Here is an 18546-nt window from a genome sequence, read left to right as displayed (position 1 = left end):
TTCGCGTGCTCGCAACCTTCAGTTATGGTTAGACCCCCCCCTGGTAAAAATCCTGTACACGCCCCTGATCTGACATGCGCAAACTCCGTGTTTAGACATATATTCCCGACGGGACCATTAATAGGGAAATACAGACAAAGAATAAATATATAGGAATTATAGAGTAGGGAATCGAGAAAGAGCGGGGCGTTTTATTGCTGCGTCTGATTGAAAAATCAGATAAATGTACGTCTGACGTAGCTCAGGATCGATCGTTTGAACATTCGGAAATGTAATTCCCACGAGCTTATTCTGCACGCTGTAGTCATTGGAGCAGCTGGTGTCGAATGGAGCCTGCAGCTGTAAGCAGTGGGATAGAAAATATTGAACTAGGATATAGAGTCCCTTTATATTTTATCAATATAAAGGGACTCTACTAGGATATACACTGTTCCGCCATCTGCCGGGATAAATAATTTATATGTGCACACTCTTTATATTGTGTGTAAGCATAGAAATGTATTGTATAGAGATGATTCGTGTATTATTTATCTGTGTGTAAGTGAGAACACCATATACGAGCACATGCATTAAATCAAGAGCTAATAATACCTAGGTAGCGCTTGATTAAATATCTCTCTGTAGTGTGTCTATGTGGGTGTAGTCCGTGAAAGGATAATGAACTTGTCCAGAAATACTATGCACCATGTTATGTGGATTAATGATAATTAATGATACGAATTAATAATGACAATATTAACACCAAAACAAGTATGAGCTGTTCACTACTACTGACTTGATTATTCCAAGCTTGCTTTAGACACAGCGACAAAGAGCCTATATTGATAAGGCTCTTTGACAGCGATATAAAATGACGCCACACAAAAACACAATGTAACCTCACTATCAGTTCTCGTGACAAGTTACATGATATAATATCACAAAACCAAGTACACATACATGTATAAAAAGCATGTTCAAACGCATATACATATACATCAACATGTATATTACCAGGACTGAATAAAAACAAAAAAAATTAAATTTCATTCACTCATGATATTATTACAAACATATATGCATATGCATATATATATATGATGTATATATATAGTTATTGATATATATGACTATACAACCCATATTACAGGGTGCGGGCCATGCGTTAGAAAATAGCTTTATGAGCCGAGTTGTATTTAAATCTGTCTAGACTACTAAGTCACAATACTACAGGAAAATATTGGTTGTTCAGACGCAAAGAATACACGAATCACACACGAACCTTGCACCTGTGTGAGCATACGTGTCAGAGCTACAGGTTCAGAAATGTACAGGGCAACTACAAAGGAGCAACACAAGACTTGAGACCTATGCGCATTCACACTTAGGGTGCTTGTAAGTCTTACGGATATTTGTAGCCCGACTGGATTTCAGACGAAACTTGCATCAATCCGCACCAGTATTAAAACATACAAATAAACAAATCTGCCTGGCAGTAGTTAAATGAAATATTTAGGTGATTGGTCAATGTTCAAATAAGCACCTGGACATTATGGGGGGGGGGGACTTACAAATTGTTCAGTGTTTTACACTGACCTGTTATATTTGACAGAGATCATGTATAGTTGTAAAAATATGCAGCAGTAAGTAAACAATATCTACTGATATTTTGTGAAATACCACTATTATGCTGTGAAAATTACCAAATAAACTTTCAATATCAGTTTTTGTTTTGGCAATTAAAAACGTTTTACATCAGAATTCTGCAATGATGATGCAACTGGAACAGTGCGTAAGACAAAAAAGGGAAAGTTGTGTGCAAATGGTGGATTTTAGATGGAATGAATTTCCAGTCCACCACTACTGACAACTTTAACAAACACTCAAATCTATGCTGCCTACAGTGGAGACACCTACAGGCACTTACAACCAAAGATATTCCATAATACACGTAAAAAATAAGTGTATTTTGGTTACATATGCTTACAACCTAAGTACCTATAGTGGAGACACCTAGAGGCAGTCGCACAACCATAGAACCTACAGTGGAGCAACCTACAGGGACTGTCGTTTAGTAAACACAGAGGCGCCACCTACTGACTGCCCAAGGCACTTGCACACTGCACCTCAACTACCTCCATTGTGATATTCGAGTAGCGAGTGCTCAACTCTGAGGGCATGGACCAACAGTTGACTCGACTGTAAACACAAATTGCTTAGCCCAAACAAAACACAGGGGCATGGCTTAGCCTAGCTTGTGGTGGGTGTCAATGACATACGAGAAGTGACGAAGCACCGACTATTAAAGACATATCTGAGCTGCTAATGCCCACGATCTCGTATGGTGAACGGTTCTAAACCACTATCTACAAGCGCCGTATAAGTTGATGGCAATGAGCTCATACAGATTGCCTACACTACAACTTGTAATAAAACTACGACCTACAGAGCAAATGTACAACCCACAAAACTACAGTGCAATGCGCATATAATCATATGTATATTCAGCTACATAACTAACACATCTCGATATCAAAACGCGTGTTACAAAATGTGCATAGATATACGTTGATAATCACCATCCATCACAATTATTCATGGAAGAACTGTCGGTCAATCGCTATAGAACGTCGTACTCTACACTCGAAAATAAATAAAATTTTACAAAAAATTTCCTTCCGCGTACAAAACGTATAAAAATGTGTCGCGTATGAAAACCTTCCACGCTACACGTAGAAAATCGGGCACTGGTGTGGCGGACTCGCCGCGCCGCTGTTCATGGAACATGCTGGCGACATCTGCGGCGTTCGGAGAGATGGAACCGCAGCCGAACAACGACCTTCGATCTCCTTTTCTCTCTCCTCAGCACAAACACTTGCAACACTAGACGACATTACACTGCTAGTAACTTCATATGTACACGCAAATCATATATAAAATACAAGTACGTCTAGCCGCTACACATAAGAAAATACAGGTATTATGAAACATAGAGGATCGGCAGCTGCTCTCAACAATTCACGATTTGTTTGCCCCCCTCCCCCCATTAAGCACACTCACTAGAGATATGAAATGGCACTTGACAATACGATTTCTCGCAACTCGTCCGGTCGACAACTCCTAGTGGATGAAGCGAACGTACGCCACACAGAGGATATGACTGGCCTGTCGAGACATGCGACAAGAATGAGAGCAGTACGAACACGCAGGGAATGACAAGCTTTGCCCACGCGTATTAACCATACAAAACTAATTGCACCAGCACCAACGACCAACCACCACACAGACTACTATAGACGGAGGCGGGTCCGAGGTGTTCATCATTAGTCGATCAGTGACGCTATAAAGGCACATTTCGCAGCGCTGCACAGAAGTGTATCGGCAACGTTTATCAAAAATATTCTTTTTGCCTAACGTTTCCAACCCCCGAAAAAATAACTTCCAGTGCTGTTTTGGCTTTTTTTAAATCTAACAATACAGAGTTTTTAACAACAATTTGCTGTGATATTGCAAGCACAGATCAAGGCAGAAACTGTATATTACAATAATGGCATTCGATATTGGATGATCGTCAACCTCTCTACAAGTTACAAATAGGGGGAGTAAGGCCACGCTGGTATGGTGATAATACCATTGTTCCCATATTATAATTGTGTGATGCGACTTCATGCTTTAAAGCACAATAGCATGAAACCCACGAGGTACAGTAAAATAATATGGAAGTCTGAACCATGAAAGTAGTCCTCACTAAATGGCTGCCTTGATTTACGCTTCGCACACATCACTCGTCCCAGCAATTAAAAAAAAACTATATTGACTTGAGCACGCGACAATTGCCGTCGCATCTCCAACATGCATTCCCTGCCACTGTACGGAGGACCGTTTGCATAACTCTTGTGCGCAAGGCACGACAACACGCAAAAGATCAGCACATTGTGACACATTGAGCAGAAGAATAGAGATGGTAGTACAAAAGCACACTGCCAAATGACTGATGCTGCAGACCCAGCAGATTTTACACAACAGACTCTCAAAAAAGCATCAATTCCTAAAAGTGCTATACTTCGTTTATGAGTTTCAACTACACTTGTCACCGTGTCATTACCGATTTTCTGGTCGCTACGCAGCTCCTGGCTAAGTTACTCCAAAATATAACACGTGTATATCTGCACACGTCAAACTCTGTAACAAGTACCACGTGGAAAGATTTTATGGAAGCAACTACATTTCCAATTTGCTGTAAATAGATCAAGGCCACACAGAACAAACACTTTTTGTTAGTTACCTCTAACGTACACAAAATTCCCAACGACTTCAATGGAAATGAAAGGCCACTTCATTTTAATTTTAGGCTGCGACTCGTTTCAGTATTTCCGTTTCACAAAGGTCACACCTTAGATAGGCAGAGAAGCGATCTATACCAATCTCTCTCCTAACACATTACCCTTCTTCAGTAGTAATAGCCGACTAGGAAGCAAAAATACTCTGGGATATTTAATAATGTATTTACATACGTATGGCAGAAGCAGCACATATCATAAAATATCCTCCACAATCGAAGGATATGCATCATACGACAAAAACCGTTGGCCAACTTCAGCTAACAATTTATGTCATGCTGACTACATGCCCTATCTTCAGGTACCATTACACTAAAAAACACCGGAAGAATTTTGCACGCCCGAAACAGAAGCTACTTTTTGCGTTAGCAATCTTAGAGACGAACATGCACAACAGTAACAATGAGAGACACAGCTGCAACACCTTCTCGGCGAGCGACTGCAACGACGACGACATGCTGTGAGGTGCGATCGTCCTTCCCTCGCTACAGCACAGGTAAGGAGCGCAGGCTAGCAGGTGATCCGACACCAGCGACGAACCCCGGCACAAGTGTAGCACACGGATGAAGCGGCTTGCTCGCTTTCTCTCATTCCGGAGAACGCCTGCTAGCACGCGACCTCACGGCACCGACGAACACACGGACGTTGCGCACGTACGTAGAGGGCGCTCACTCGCCCGCCTCGGCAGATCACAGGCTAGCACGCGACCTCACGACAGCGACGAACACACGGCCGTCGCACACGCACGTAGAGGGCGCTCACTACCTCGACCTGCGAGTAGCAGGCTAGCACGCGACCCCACAGCAGCGACGAACAAGCACACGCACACGTAGAGGGCGCCTCGGCGGAGCGCAGGCTAGCACCTCAGCTCGCAGCCGTCGTGTCGGTGATCCATGACGACCTGCTTCAGCTGGCACACCTGCTCGCGCAGCTGCGTCGCCGTCTGCATCAGGCTGCTGTTCTGTCCTTTCAGCCCCGCGACCTTCTCCTCGAGGCGCGCGATGCGATCCAGCTTGCGGAGGCGGCACTTGCTCGCCGCGAGGCGATTCCGCAGCCGCTTCCGCTCGAGCTTTATCTTCTCCTGCTGCGCCATGTTGACAGGCGAGACGGGCGGCGATCTGCCGAGACAGGGCACCGTCTGCGGCTCCTCCTTCACCTGTGCACTGGAGAGGGCCGGCGAGGTCATCGCATGGCCGCCGAGGGATGATGACGACGCGGCGTCGACGGAGCCGTTGCTGCGGGCGTGTGCCATCCCCGGCAGTGCGGGCGACATTGTCAACTCGACGTAGGACGGCGACGAGTAGGTGCCGCCGCCGTAGTCGTCGCGGCCGTGCTGAGAGGTGGGCCGTTGTTCTCTTGTTTGCAGCGTCGCGAGCGCGTCGGCGAAGCCTTTCGCGTAGACTTCCTGCTCTTCCGATACGGACTTTGGGAACATGACGAGCTGTCCCGGTGTTGGGGTAGTCGTGATCATGCCGTGTTGGGCAATGATCATTCGCTCCAGCTCTGGTGAGCCAAGTTTGAGCAAGTTCAGATCGGGGGAAGTGAGAACGGTATTAAGCTTGGCTTTCTTACCAGCCGGCGCCGAAAAGTCTAACGTCATGTTTTTCTTTAACTCGCAAATGCTGGCACTTCGTTCGCCTACGTTGTGATGGGCCGACATGGGTATCGTCCAGTTTCTAGCCATTCTACAGCCGTCGTTGTTCTTGGCACTGTCGTTGTCATAGAACGTCTGTTCCATCTTCCTGTTGTTGTTTACCGTATTGCCTTCCACTTTCGTTGTCATGTGATAACAAAATAAAGAAAAATGTAACAAAATAGTTATTCTAACTACAGTCTACAGCACAGAGTTCCTGACAGCCAATTTGCTTTTGTGTTTGTACCGACATGATGAGTCATTTTCTATAAATGGCCGTAAATGAGATACTGTCCAATCACAATTCATGAAGATGACATCATAATAACCACGGAGGTCTGTTTTCGTGAGATTTACCCACTAGGTGGCGCTCGTATTCTGGTGTGAAGAAGATGGGAAATGGACTGGTCTGGTATTGTGTACTGGTTTAAAATATATCAAATTGAATTTTCTGTAGATAGCGTTGCTTCTGTGAACCCTTATTTTGATGCTTGTCAGCTTTTTCATGGCATTAACTAATGCGTTATATGATGCCCCCTTTTTTTTTTTTTTACTTATATCTATATAGAACGTGCCTATTATTATCTACGTAAGGTCTATCAAAAAGGCGAACTGGTACGTCCCCGAGAATTCAGAAGAATATTCAGAAGAATATTCACCATTATATTGTAAAAGTCTTAGCACAATTTCAAATAATTTAGATTAATAAAAAGACTATGAACAGAAGCCTGTATATATATATATATATTATTATATATATATACATTATAGTTGACTGTATTTGGCAATAGATGGCAGTGCGGTCCGAGATGCGTAAGCACCTTTGGTAAGCACCCCAAATTAATAGCAGACGGTTTGACAACAAACTTTCTAAATTAATGCTAAACGTAAAGAGTTACTGATAAAACAACGTAATTTATTGTGTGATTGGTAAAATGACCGACTACTCGTCCACGCCGCATTGGCACACTTGTACTAGTTCATCATCGAGAACAGGCTCTAGTACCGGCGGGAATGCAAGTGTCAGCGGGCGGAACTCCTGTGCCACCGGCGCTAGTACTAGTAGTAGATTCCTCACGTCCACAGCATGCAGTACGAATGGCAGTACTAGCACTAGGAGAGAAACTGACATAAGCGAAGAAATGGATATCGATGATGTCACCGTGCATCGAACCGACACATCCAGCGAGGAGGAACATTCGCAGGTTGGTTGTTTTGATGTTAGCTCTATAGGCTAAGACTATAAATTAAATTATAATGAGTCATTGTTATTAACAAGTATGAAGTATGACTATGAACACTAACAAGTATTAATCTAATTGTTATTTACTATATATGTGCTTACATGACAAGGTATATTTGTTAATTGTAAGTCTGTGACAAGGAAACTGATAGTGCTAGTTACATCTCTTGTTAATCACATGTTTTTCATTGGTAATATCGATGAATTCGCATTGCTAAAATGCCACAAGTTGTACCCTACAGGTGTTTTTGAGCATTATATGGAGTGCTGGAACACTTGGAGCTGCTCACTATGACACATCAACATCTGAGATGCACCTAATGGGAGATGTTGCTGAGACAATGAACTATGAACTGCTGAGAGCAAGTATGCTGAGACTAGGCAAAACATTCTACTCTGTTTTCTTCGTCTATACATATACCGTGCACCTTCACCATTGAATGAATACACTCGCATTGTGATAATGTCATATTCTACTGCTACGCAAAGCATTAAAAAATTATCAATATTCAATGCGTTTGAACGCGCGTGTGCATATGTGTGTTTAATTTTTCCTTAAATCATGTATTAAATTTAATCAATTATTCATGTTTGAATTTCAATTAAAACCAAGTTTTGAGCCAAATTGAACCCTCATCTGTAATAACCAGCTCAAAGCAGGATGAACGGATGATTAGCATTTTAAAGCAGTCTTGGAGCAAACAAGGTATGTTCAACACATTTTTTATTTTAAACCCATCCAGGGTGTTGGAATCTGATTTGAATATAGATCTTGCCCACACTAAATTTCTGCTATAAGAGTCACCATGTAAAACAAGAGATCTATTATAAAAGAGGTCAGACAGGGTTCTCTCTACTCATTAGATATGAATAATAATTAAGGTAAAAATAGAGAAAGCTACCAGATACACCTTTTATTTGTTTGTATTTTGTTTTCTTTAGTTGGAGATAGCATGGAGACAACAGAGACCAACTCAGTGCAGCTACTGCCAAGTACTGATTTTGGTGAGTATAGAAAAAATCACACATGCACGCAGGGGCACACAAACACACACATACACACACAAAGACTCATAAAGAGCGAGTGGGGAGAGGAGGAAGAGGAAGGAGAGATGCTCGATTAATAAAAACTGTTAATTTAGAATAGTTTGGAACGGTTTCTTATGTATAGCTTTGCTGGTAGTATTTGTGACTTTCACGTAGCATTCTGTCTCACAACCATTACAGCCTATGAATACAGCAAGAGACGACTCATGGCACTCAACCTACAAGGCATGGAATCAATGTCTGACGACAAGCGACTTCTATATATGAGTTCCCTGATCAATTTCGACAACATAAACATGGTGGGTGTAATAGTAAGATTAGATGACATGGTATACGAATGAGCACAGACATGAGGTGACAGGCACATAAATATTGCTCGAGCTTCAATGTCAAAAACAGTATAGTTCCTTATCATTCAATCAGAAAATTATTATTTATTAATTAACAACTATATAGGTGTGTTTTAATAGCAGCTGGGTTTTATTTTCTCTAAACTTCATCAGCTGTTTTTCGCAAACCATTTTAATTAGGTAACAAAACTATAAATACATGGGAAATAATAATAGCAGCATGATATGCATTTAATGTAAAACCAATGCTATAAACAGAGGGAACCTAACATGGCATATTCGCAGTATACTCTTAACATGACAATGTACGATCTTATAATGTAGTAGTGTTAATTAGGTTTCTTTCGCATTTACCTTCTCACCTTGCTTCTATATAATAAATTACAGGTGAAAGCAGCTGGAGGCTTGCTAAAGTATCTGGATAAGATGAGAGTGGGAGTGCAGCTAGAGGACAATGCTGTAAAAGTACCAGTCCTCGCACTGAAATTCTTCTCACTGTATGAATATAATTATACGTCTTCCATATCCATTCTTTTTTCGTGCCATCCTCATTCGTGAGCTCAATTTTTGCGCACCAGTATATTGCGTTGTCTTACACTTAGCACATTTGCTGGCTATGATAGACAGGCAGCTCCAGCCAATCAGAGTTTAGATAGGATGTTCTCAAAATGACGCTTGCCAATGAAGTGCAGAACAATCAACAATCTTGCATATATGCATGTAAAATGTAAAAAATGGTCTAGCTTTACCAACCTGACAACAACATCCAAGGAGCTGACTGTCTCGCTCAGTAGGATAGAGCAATTAACTGACCGTTATGGGAGATGTCATTGTCTCATCTGCTCTCTTAGAGTTATATATTGTATAGCCTCAGTATCCCATGATTGTTGTCCGTAGGTCAGACATGGTGCTCATGGACGACAACACACTTCGGTCACTGCAGATATTTCACAAGGAGAGACATCCGTCAGCATACAAGGCCCCTAGCTATGGCAAAGAGGGGCTGAGTGTATTCGGTATGACTGGCCTCAAGAAATGCAAAATTATCTGTCAGACAGCTTTTTCACGACTCTATAGAGTACAATCTTGATCGTGCAATGTAATCATGTATTCCTTTATTTTTAATTAACTTGGTCCGGTAATGACTGTAATGAACTTTCACTTTTATTATAGTCTGTAATAGATGGGCGCTTTCTCGCCTCCTCCTCCTCCTGCTTCTTCTTCTTCACCTTCTTCCTCCTCCTCCTCTTCCTCCTTCTCCTCCTCTTCCTCCTCCTTCTTCTTCATCTCCTGCTTCTTTGCCTCCTCCTCCTCTTATCCAGCATCTTCTAAGCTCTACACCGCCCCTCACTCCGCTACACACCCGCAGCACAGCAAAGACCCACGCACGCGTGACACTCGCAGCCCGCGTGACCTCGCCGGTGGCGCCATCTACTTGCAGGCATCATGAACAAGTGTCGCTCGCGGCTGGGCGCGGTGGAGCTGCGGCTGTGGTTCCTGCGGCCGACACGCGACGTCGCCGTGCTGCACGAGCGTCTCGCCGCGGTGCGATTCTTTACGAGCAGTCGCAATACCGACGTCACCAACCAGCTGCGCGACTGCCTCAAGCATGTCAAGAACGTGTCCGTGAGAGCGCTGCCTGCGTTAGCTACCATCGCGCCGTAGTTTACACGCGATAGCTACGTGGTTTACACGTGACGAGTCGTGTGGACTACACGTGATAGCTGGATGATGTACACGTGATAGCTGCATGGTCTACGTGTGATAGCCGCATGGTCTACGCGTGATAGCCGCATGGTCTACGTGTGATAGCCGCATGGTCTACGCGTGATAGCTGCGTGGTTTACACGTGACGAGTCGTGTGGACTACACGTGATAGCTGCATGGTCTACGTGTGATAGCCGCATGCATGGTCTACTCATGATAGCTGTGTGCTGTACACGTGCTACTTGCATGGTCTATATGTGCTAGATGCGTGGTCTATATGTGCTAGCTGTGTAGTCTATATTCTTAAACTGTCACATTCTAAAACTTCTAGATTTGTTAGCTATAGCCATCTGGTCATAATTTGCTATTTAGTTGCCTGATTAAAAATTAATAGCAGGCCACCAAGTTAACATTTGTCAGCTACATGTTTTGAATTTGTGCCTGATCTATACATCATGCTATGGTTTGCAATGTGTCTCAATCTACAAACCAAGAGCCCCTGAAACAATTAATTCTCCATGCGAAAATAAGTAATTCTAATTTCTTCTTCTTCTAGAGAATATTGAGCAAAATGACAACAGCACAAGCTACCATTGGCGACTGGCAGGCTTTGTACAAGGTACATAAAGCTGCTATAATTATTATTATACCTATCAACAAACAATTAATAATAACATTTCTATTTCATCATATGAATAAATTCGAAAATTCACAGGCGACTAAGGTTATATGCTTGCCCGGTATATTTTTGCTTTTATTTCAGACGGCTTACAATGCGATATTCATTGGAGACATATGTCGTGCTGCACAGGCCTCTGATGTTGCCATCTTTAAGAAGGTGATTTCTGCCCGCGTACTTTACATTTTCCCGAGGCTGTGTGGCCAAGATTTCACCTCTCTGATATAAGAGTTTCAATGTCATTTATCAATCGTGCTCATTTGGAATATCACATGCTCGATCAGTATAACCCTTCATGCATCTCTCTGTGGTTTGGTTCTGTGAAGGATGATAATCATCACATCTATTGCGATTATGTCACTTATGGTCGAGTTCATGTTAGATGTTTCACCCGAAGAAATAGAATTAACCTTCAGGCATATGCACGACAGAAATTGAGTATAACCATTCAGATGTCTCACGCAGAGTCACTCTATTGTTTGTGGAATCAGTCCTTCCTTGTTCCTGCCATAATGCGGCATGGTATCCTTCCACGCATCAGCTATCATGCAATTAATCACAATGTCATTCTGTTCTTCCCATTGTCGCATTATTGTTGTTCGCACATCATGGTGTTAAATAGTTTCAACAGTAACTTGCATGCTGGTATTTGTTTTCCACATTTAATTGACCTATATTTTCTGAGCAAGATTACCATGCTCACATAGACATTATTGCTAGGTCGGTCACACTATAACAGTATATACACATTTTTCACGCGCACACGCAAAATTGTTGACCTTGCGGCACTTCGTTACTAAGCAGGATTTTTAGAACGTCCTATTTCAATGCTGAATGGCTAGAGCTACGTGTTGATCACTCCAAGCGAACGCAGATCATGGTTTCATCACTCAATTGTTCCCTGCTAGCGGATATAGGTGACTTACTCATCGCTTAGTTGTTCTCTACTGACGGATATATAGTAACTTATTCGTGCATTGTTCGCACTTGTTGTTGTCGTAGATCGGGCACGTGTTTACGGACGACCTGGAGTGTGTGGCCAGCCTCATCAGCCGCATCATGGACTTTGACGAGTCCGTCGTGCAAAACCGCTTCGTCGTCAAGCTTGGCATCGATGAAGAGTTGGACAACAGTGAGTGTCGGCTGACAGTTGAAGTTGAGGGCGTATACTGACCATTGGTCGGTGTGACCACACGTATATAAGGATAGATATATGGAGTTCTAGCACTACAGCATCTATCGCTTTGCAATATGTGTAATGCAGCGTGGTGAAAGCTACGTTGCTAGAGCTACATATTATGAAGCTAGAATTGCTAGAACTAAATATATTGATGCTTATATATTGCTAATATTTGATATAAAACCTAACTCTTATCCTGCTAAAATAAGTGTAAAGCAAAGTGATAGAGTGCTAGAGCTACATATCTTTACACACATTATATATATTCTGCTAATATTGGATATAAAACCAAAACTTTACCATGCTAAAATAAGTGCCAAGTGAAATGATTGAGGCTTAGAGTGCTAGAGCTATATATCTTCATGCTTATATATTGCTATAAGTGCTGCTATCAATACGCCAACATCAGATGCTGTCGACTAGTGAGAGAGTCGCATATTACGTTGCAGAAAAGAAGACGTTCAACGGACTGCCAGACTTCATGACAAAGGTTGCCGGAGAAGAGCTGAAGAGACTAGACGAGAGGGTGGAGGAATGCAATGTCATTTACCTGCCGCAGGTAGGCCAACAATATCTGCCAACTTGCTTCAGATACGTTAAAAAATCCAGGTGTGTATGTATGTAAATGGCATTGCCCGTCCGTGTACGTTATTAACACAAACAAGTTATTATAGTTAGAAGGATTGATCATGCCCTGGAGAAAATGGCACCAATGACCAATGGCCCATTAACTCACTGGGAACTTTGTTGAGCAAAACTACTTTCAAAAGAAAAACTTGTGATCAGGTATAGTCAAACCTCAGCAATGGTTTCAACAACTGGTCTAGGCGACTATATATGACAACTTGGTCTGGTGACAAGCCGAAGCGGGTTCATTCAGCTTGACAAAGATAACTAGATTAGATGTCTAAACTAACGGTTGCTAACACGTAAATTGCCTGGCTTTATCATGAATAAATGCACTTTTAAATTCCATTTAATTTATTCTAAGAATGTGAAACAGTTGACTATATATAAACCAGAAAAAATACACGAATAAAATCATACTTGATAAAAGGATCAGAGTCAGACCTGTATATAGGGGATCACCCATAGGAAATGCCAAGTGTCCTTTGTAGACAGGTGTCCGTTCTGCAGAGGTAATTATCGCACATAACTGCTGCTCACGGAAACTAAGCGTCAAAAGTGTCAACAGTTATATGCAGGACTCTTCCTATAGTTTCATATTGTTCATAGAGTTTCACCTGTTGTATCATTCTGTTGTAGATCGGATACCTCCTAGCAATCCCGAAGAGCGACCTCATCGGAGAGGAGCAGAACTACCAGCTTCCAGGGCTGACGTTCATGGTGAGAGAGACGCCCTCTGGTGGCACGATCAACGTGCCACATCGGGCTGCGCGGACATACAACGCCATCTATCAGCAGCTTGCACTATCTATCACCATGCTGTGGATGCGTGTAAAAATCAGGGGTTTAGGAGCAAATGCAAGCCCCCCCCCCCTTAACGCACAAACGTATGCGTACGTGCTCATGGATGCGTATATATTCTGTTTGTTTTTCTCTTCTGCAGTTCTTTTCAAACAACGTGATTTACTACAAAAGTGCAAGCATGGAAGGTAAGTATGATTGAAGACTGAAGTACTCCGTAAATGAATACATAGAAATAATATGATAATGTATAATAAAAAAATTATATATTATATATATATATATATATATATATATATATGTATATAAATATAATAATAAAATAATAATATGATACTATATAGTTATTTCTCTCCTACCACATCCATGATACATGCCACAACATCACCACCAAAATGATTAAAAATTGCAGAATATATGTAAAACTGTCATTATAAATGCGAACCAAACTGGTATAAACTGAGCAACACCATACTCATACTCACGTTTGCTTCTTCTGCAGAACTCGACCAAAGGCTTGGTGACACACAGTGTGAGATCACAGGTGTGTAATTGACGTGCAGGTAACACGTGTGACACTACAGCTAGGTTACAGCATGGTGGTTGACCCGCTGATACGTGACAGTAACGGTTTTGATCAGCAGGTGTATCTATATACCTACACTATGTCAACGCAATGTAATGTCACTGGTGACTGTGACAATTACGGCACAGCTATATAACGGTGAATATGAGATCACAACTGGATAAGAACTAGGCGAGTATATATGATAATTGATGTATAGGCAGACGACAAATTGTGAGATCGTGTGAGTATAACAATTGGGTTCCACGCAAGTAGGATATTGTCATCAGTCAGTCATTGTCATACAGGCTGTGTCGGTCTGTGTTTCCACAATGACTTTGACAGCTTCATTTGACAGTGTTTATAGCCTTGATTGTGGAATTGACCTATCTATCTACCTGGCGTGATTGGCAGGCAGGTCTGGCCAACCATTGTTGTAATAGAACGTTCTAAAAGACAATGCTTGGCGACGAAGTGCCGCAAAATCGAAAAATTCGGCATCCACCTGCGAAAAATACATATACAAACTTGTCTAACCGGACACACTTAGCAACAGTGTGCAAGTGGGGTGTGGTTATCTTGCTCGGAGGGAAATTTAGTCCTGTGTTATAACATACATGGCTGCATCTTTGATAACATTGGGGGAAGCTTCCTTGCAGACCACGAGACGAGGATCATGCATCGGCTACAGGACACGATACTGAAGCGTGCCGAGGCACTGCGTGACGTCATGACATACACAGCGCAGCTCGACTGGTACGACAAACACACTCACACATCACAAAACACACACATGCCCCCACCATGCTGGTGATTTTGCACAAACCTGCGCTTCAAATTCAAATGCAGTCAAAAGGATGCTTGAACAAGGCACCTATACTTAGGTAGAAGATAAGTTACGATGTTAGATCGTATCACAATTTGATGAATGTTATTCTAATATTAGCTGAATCATTAGAGAATATGGGGGGGGGGGTCGGTGAGATTACGAGATGCTCTCTTTTGTTCCACAGTCTAATCTCACTGGCGACGGCAGCAATGGAGTACAACTATGTGCAACCTGAACTAAGCTCACGCAATGAACTCCTCATCACTGGAGGAAGGTATATATATATATATATATATATATCCAGGAGTGAATAATAATAGAATCTATTATTATTCACTCCTGTATATATATGTATATGGTCGAGCAACTAAACTGTTACGGATCTAATCTGCTAGCTTCTGCAAGTTTCCGCACTTGGTCACTATTTGTATTAACAGGAGTCTATCAATATTGATAGACTCCTGGTATTAACAATAACTAGCTATATATGTTTGGATGATTACGCTATATGTTGAGATGGTCGTCGTGTAATGACATTGGCAGTGACACTGCAGTGTCGACAGTCTAAACATCGGGGATGAGAACAGCAAGAAGGGAAAAAAGAGGGAAAGATAACGAAGGACAATTACGAGGCGGCGTAGCCGCCAAGTGGGGATGGTGCGGGAGGGGTGCCCTCTCCCCCAAGGGGGGTCTAATTTTTTTGAGAAAAATGGACTGTAACGGCATCTTTAGGCCATGTGGAGATACATTCTAGCTCAATTTAGGTATTTGCAAAAGCCATACTTGTAATATAATATTATTTTAACAACAGATTTGAGGCCTTCTCCATGACCTTTTGTTGCTAATCTAGCAACTGTACATAATGGCTAACAATATACATTAAACTGGTAGAAAACAAGTATAACATTTCTTTCAAGCATGAATAATAAAAATATAAAATTGTCTTGCGATATAAAAATTTACTCAAACCATGTTAAAAGTTCACAAGCAGTACACTAATGTTTACCTGTCTAGCAGTTTAACAAATTAAACAAACAACGGGCAGAATTGGTTGGTGCTGAAGTCAAAACAAATATGAGTTATATTATATTGGATTGATTGGAATAGCCATTTGAAACAGAAATAGTCATCACCCCCAGGGAAAAAAAAAAATTCCCTTTTTTTCTTTTTCCTTTTTTTCCACCGGATTTCCACGATTCACGCGGCTGTCAAATCGGCGGAATTCCGCCGATCGGCGGACAATCCTCATCCCTGAACATATGTAAATCCACTGAGGTGACAGAGGTGAGACTGGGAACTCTTCTGAAGAGTCTTCGGTGGTCACTGCTGAACGTGTGTCAATCCATCAGTTATTGCGCCTTTCCATCGAATTTTTATGACAAGATATCACAGTGGTTTGCTATTACCTTCTGCAGTATATTTTACGTGCTTATCAGAGCCACGAGGGAATCGTTGGGAGTCCCCAATATTGAGAGCTAGGTTTTTTACACCTTGAGAAAACTTACTATCCTGGCCGTGATTCGAACTCACAGCCTTCGCAGTGAAAGTGATGCTGTTATTAGAGACATGTAGAACTCCTGCGGAGAGATGATAAATGCAATCTGCGTGGGCACACCCAGCTCATACGTGTTACGTATACACGCAGGCACCCTCTCCAGGAGCTATGCGTGCCCTCATTTGTACCCAATGACACGAGCAGTACGCACCAAGGTCGTGTCAAGGTTCTTACCGGACCAAACTCCTCTGGCAAAAGCGTCTACCTGAAACAGGTAAGATCCAATCAGACGTGGGCTCAAGCTCGCTGCTATCTTTCTCTCTAACCCTATTATTTTTTAGATCCTTTTTCTCGCTCTCTCCATCTCTTTCTCGCTTTATATTTGTACTTATTTATATATGACCTGCCACTATCATCTTTCAAAATAACTTCAAATAAGGAAGGAGAGAAAATATCAACGCAACTTTACCGGACAAAAGTTTACCGGGACGTACGCCTACGCGTGCAATCGCGAAACAAATGCGAAACGTAGAGAGGAGTTTTACCAATAACAGCTCATGCTATGCTATTACAACCCCTTCATGAATCATATACTCACGGCGAAACTGTCCTCATCGTAAACAACCCCATAAAGTAGCTCGGCTCAGCTGCTGAAGGAGTATAGGTGCGTACGTAGTAAACGCACCATTAACACTGGGTGGCTATCACAAGCGTGCGCACGTCGCATATCTTGTATTACCGGCATTTATTTTCGGAGCCACATGCATATAATTATAGCGCCTATGGGGCAGTCTAGCCTAGTGGCCTATAAAACGCGCCGAATTAAGTTCCGCATATACGACACGGTTTAATCGAACGATTGAACTCTCGCTATTTTTATACCAGGTTGGCGTGATCGTGTTTCTGGCACATATCGGCAGTTTTGTGCCGGCAGAGGGAGCCAAGATCGGGCTAGTGGATAGGATCCTGTCCCGCATACGTACCGATGAGAGTGTATCCATCCACCTTTCCACGTTTATGATCGATCTCAACCAGGTGAGGCTGACAGTGTACATGCATCCCACATGACTATATAAGGATCATGATTGATGACATTTAGGTGGGATTATTGTCCATGCACACACCTGTAAAACTCCCGGGATCTCAAAATGTCATTTCCCAGGTCAGGAAACCACTGGAAAACAGACTATGGCCCTGGAAAATCCTGGAAATTATTGTTTGATCCTGGAAAGCCTTTGAGATTTAACTCTGACGTTGATATCTGTTGTTTCTGAAGGGCACTAAAACTGCATCATGCAAATGTTTGTAAATTAATCACTGATTGGAGGATTTGAGGATAGAAGAAAATAGTAATTTGGCTAAAACCTTGCGGAAAAATTCCACAGACGTGTTTTGCCTATGGTGTGCAAACCCTGTAGGTGCATGTAGATATATCACAATAGAAATAGGTAACACTCGTGTCACGTTTTGAGATACGCAACAGATATGAACCAGCAGGTAATTAAGGCACGATGCAACGAAATGTCATCATTCACATTTTCACATTTATCATGTTTGATAGATCCCATGCAACTGTAGGGAGCTCATGGAATAAATACTATCGTAAAAGACGCGCTGTTGACCCTACATAAAACAAGATGGTTAGGGGAGGGGATGCTAAAGTATAAAATGGGTTAATTTACATAATAAAAGGGTAAAACAATATAGAGATATATAAAATAATAAAGACTGTGCGTGTGCGTGTACGTGTACGTGTACGTGTACGTGAATGTATGTGGGTGGGTATTTGCGCGCGCGCCTGTGCGGGTTTGAGTGTGTGTGTGTGCGTGCGTGCGTGCGTTTGTGTGTATGTGTGTATGTGTGTATGTGTGTATGTGTGTATGTGTGTATGTGCGTATGTGCGTATGTGCGTATGTGCGTGTGTGCGTGTGTGCGTGCGTGCGTGCGTGCGTGCGTGCGTGCGTGCGTGCGTGCGTGCGTGCGCGCGCGCGCGCGTTTGTGTGTGTGTGTGTGTGTGTGTGTGTGTGTGTGTGTGTGTGTGTGTGTGTGTGTGTGTGTGTGTGTGTGTGTG

General features: G+C 42.4%; 2 protein-coding genes across 2 annotated transcripts in view; one reads left to right on the top strand and one right to left on the bottom strand.

The window, feature by feature from the left end:
* Positions 1-753: 753 nt before the first annotated feature.
* Positions 754-6210, bottom strand: LOC106814357 (transcription factor AP-1-like). The gene has a single exon (XM_014818669.1). The coding sequence runs from the start codon at positions 6100-6102 to the stop codon at positions 5176-5178; it is 927 nt and encodes a 308-aa protein (XP_014674155.1). The 5' UTR covers positions 6103-6210; the 3' UTR covers positions 754-5175.
* A 658-nt stretch (positions 6211-6868) lies between these two features.
* LOC106814354 (mutS protein homolog 5-like) overlaps positions 6869-18546 on the top strand; it is a 36138-nt gene continuing 24460 nt past the window's right edge. The window contains exons 1-20 of the mRNA XM_014818663.1: positions 6869-7157; positions 7438-7561; positions 7809-7901; positions 8138-8200; positions 8423-8541; positions 8980-9089; positions 9490-9608; positions 10034-10113; positions 10149-10214; positions 10856-10918; positions 11063-11137; positions 11981-12110; positions 12608-12717; positions 13425-13505; positions 13729-13774; positions 14089-14130; positions 14811-14907; positions 15165-15254; positions 16626-16749; positions 17361-17510. Coding sequence (XP_014674149.1) covers positions 6888-7157; positions 7438-7561; positions 7809-7901; positions 8138-8200; positions 8423-8541; positions 8980-9089; positions 9490-9608; positions 10034-10113; positions 10149-10214; positions 10856-10918; positions 11063-11137; positions 11981-12110; positions 12608-12717; positions 13425-13505; positions 13729-13774; positions 14089-14130; positions 14811-14907; positions 15165-15254; positions 16626-16749; positions 17361-17510 — 2052 coding nt within the window. The 5' untranslated portion in view covers positions 6869-6887. The remainder of the gene's footprint in view (positions 7158-7437; positions 7562-7808; positions 7902-8137; positions 8201-8422; positions 8542-8979; positions 9090-9489; positions 9609-10033; positions 10114-10148; positions 10215-10855; positions 10919-11062; positions 11138-11980; positions 12111-12607; positions 12718-13424; positions 13506-13728; positions 13775-14088; positions 14131-14810; positions 14908-15164; positions 15255-16625; positions 16750-17360; positions 17511-18546) is intronic.

Source organism: Priapulus caudatus, unplaced genomic scaffold, assembly GCF_000485595.1.
Source record: "Priapulus caudatus unplaced genomic scaffold, Priapulus_caudatus-5.0.1 Scaffold911, whole genome shotgun sequence".
Lineage (NCBI taxonomy): Eukaryota > Metazoa > Priapulida > Priapulimorpha > Priapulimorphida > Priapulidae > Priapulus > Priapulus caudatus.
Note: the sequence above shows the minus strand (reverse complement) of the source record. Positions and strands in the feature narration are given on the sequence as shown.

Excerpts from the sequence above, each read along its gene's own strand:
- LOC106814357 (XM_014818669.1), bottom strand. The coding sequence starts at position 6,102 with ATGACAACGAAAGTGGAAGGCAATACGGTAAACAACAACAGGAAGATG.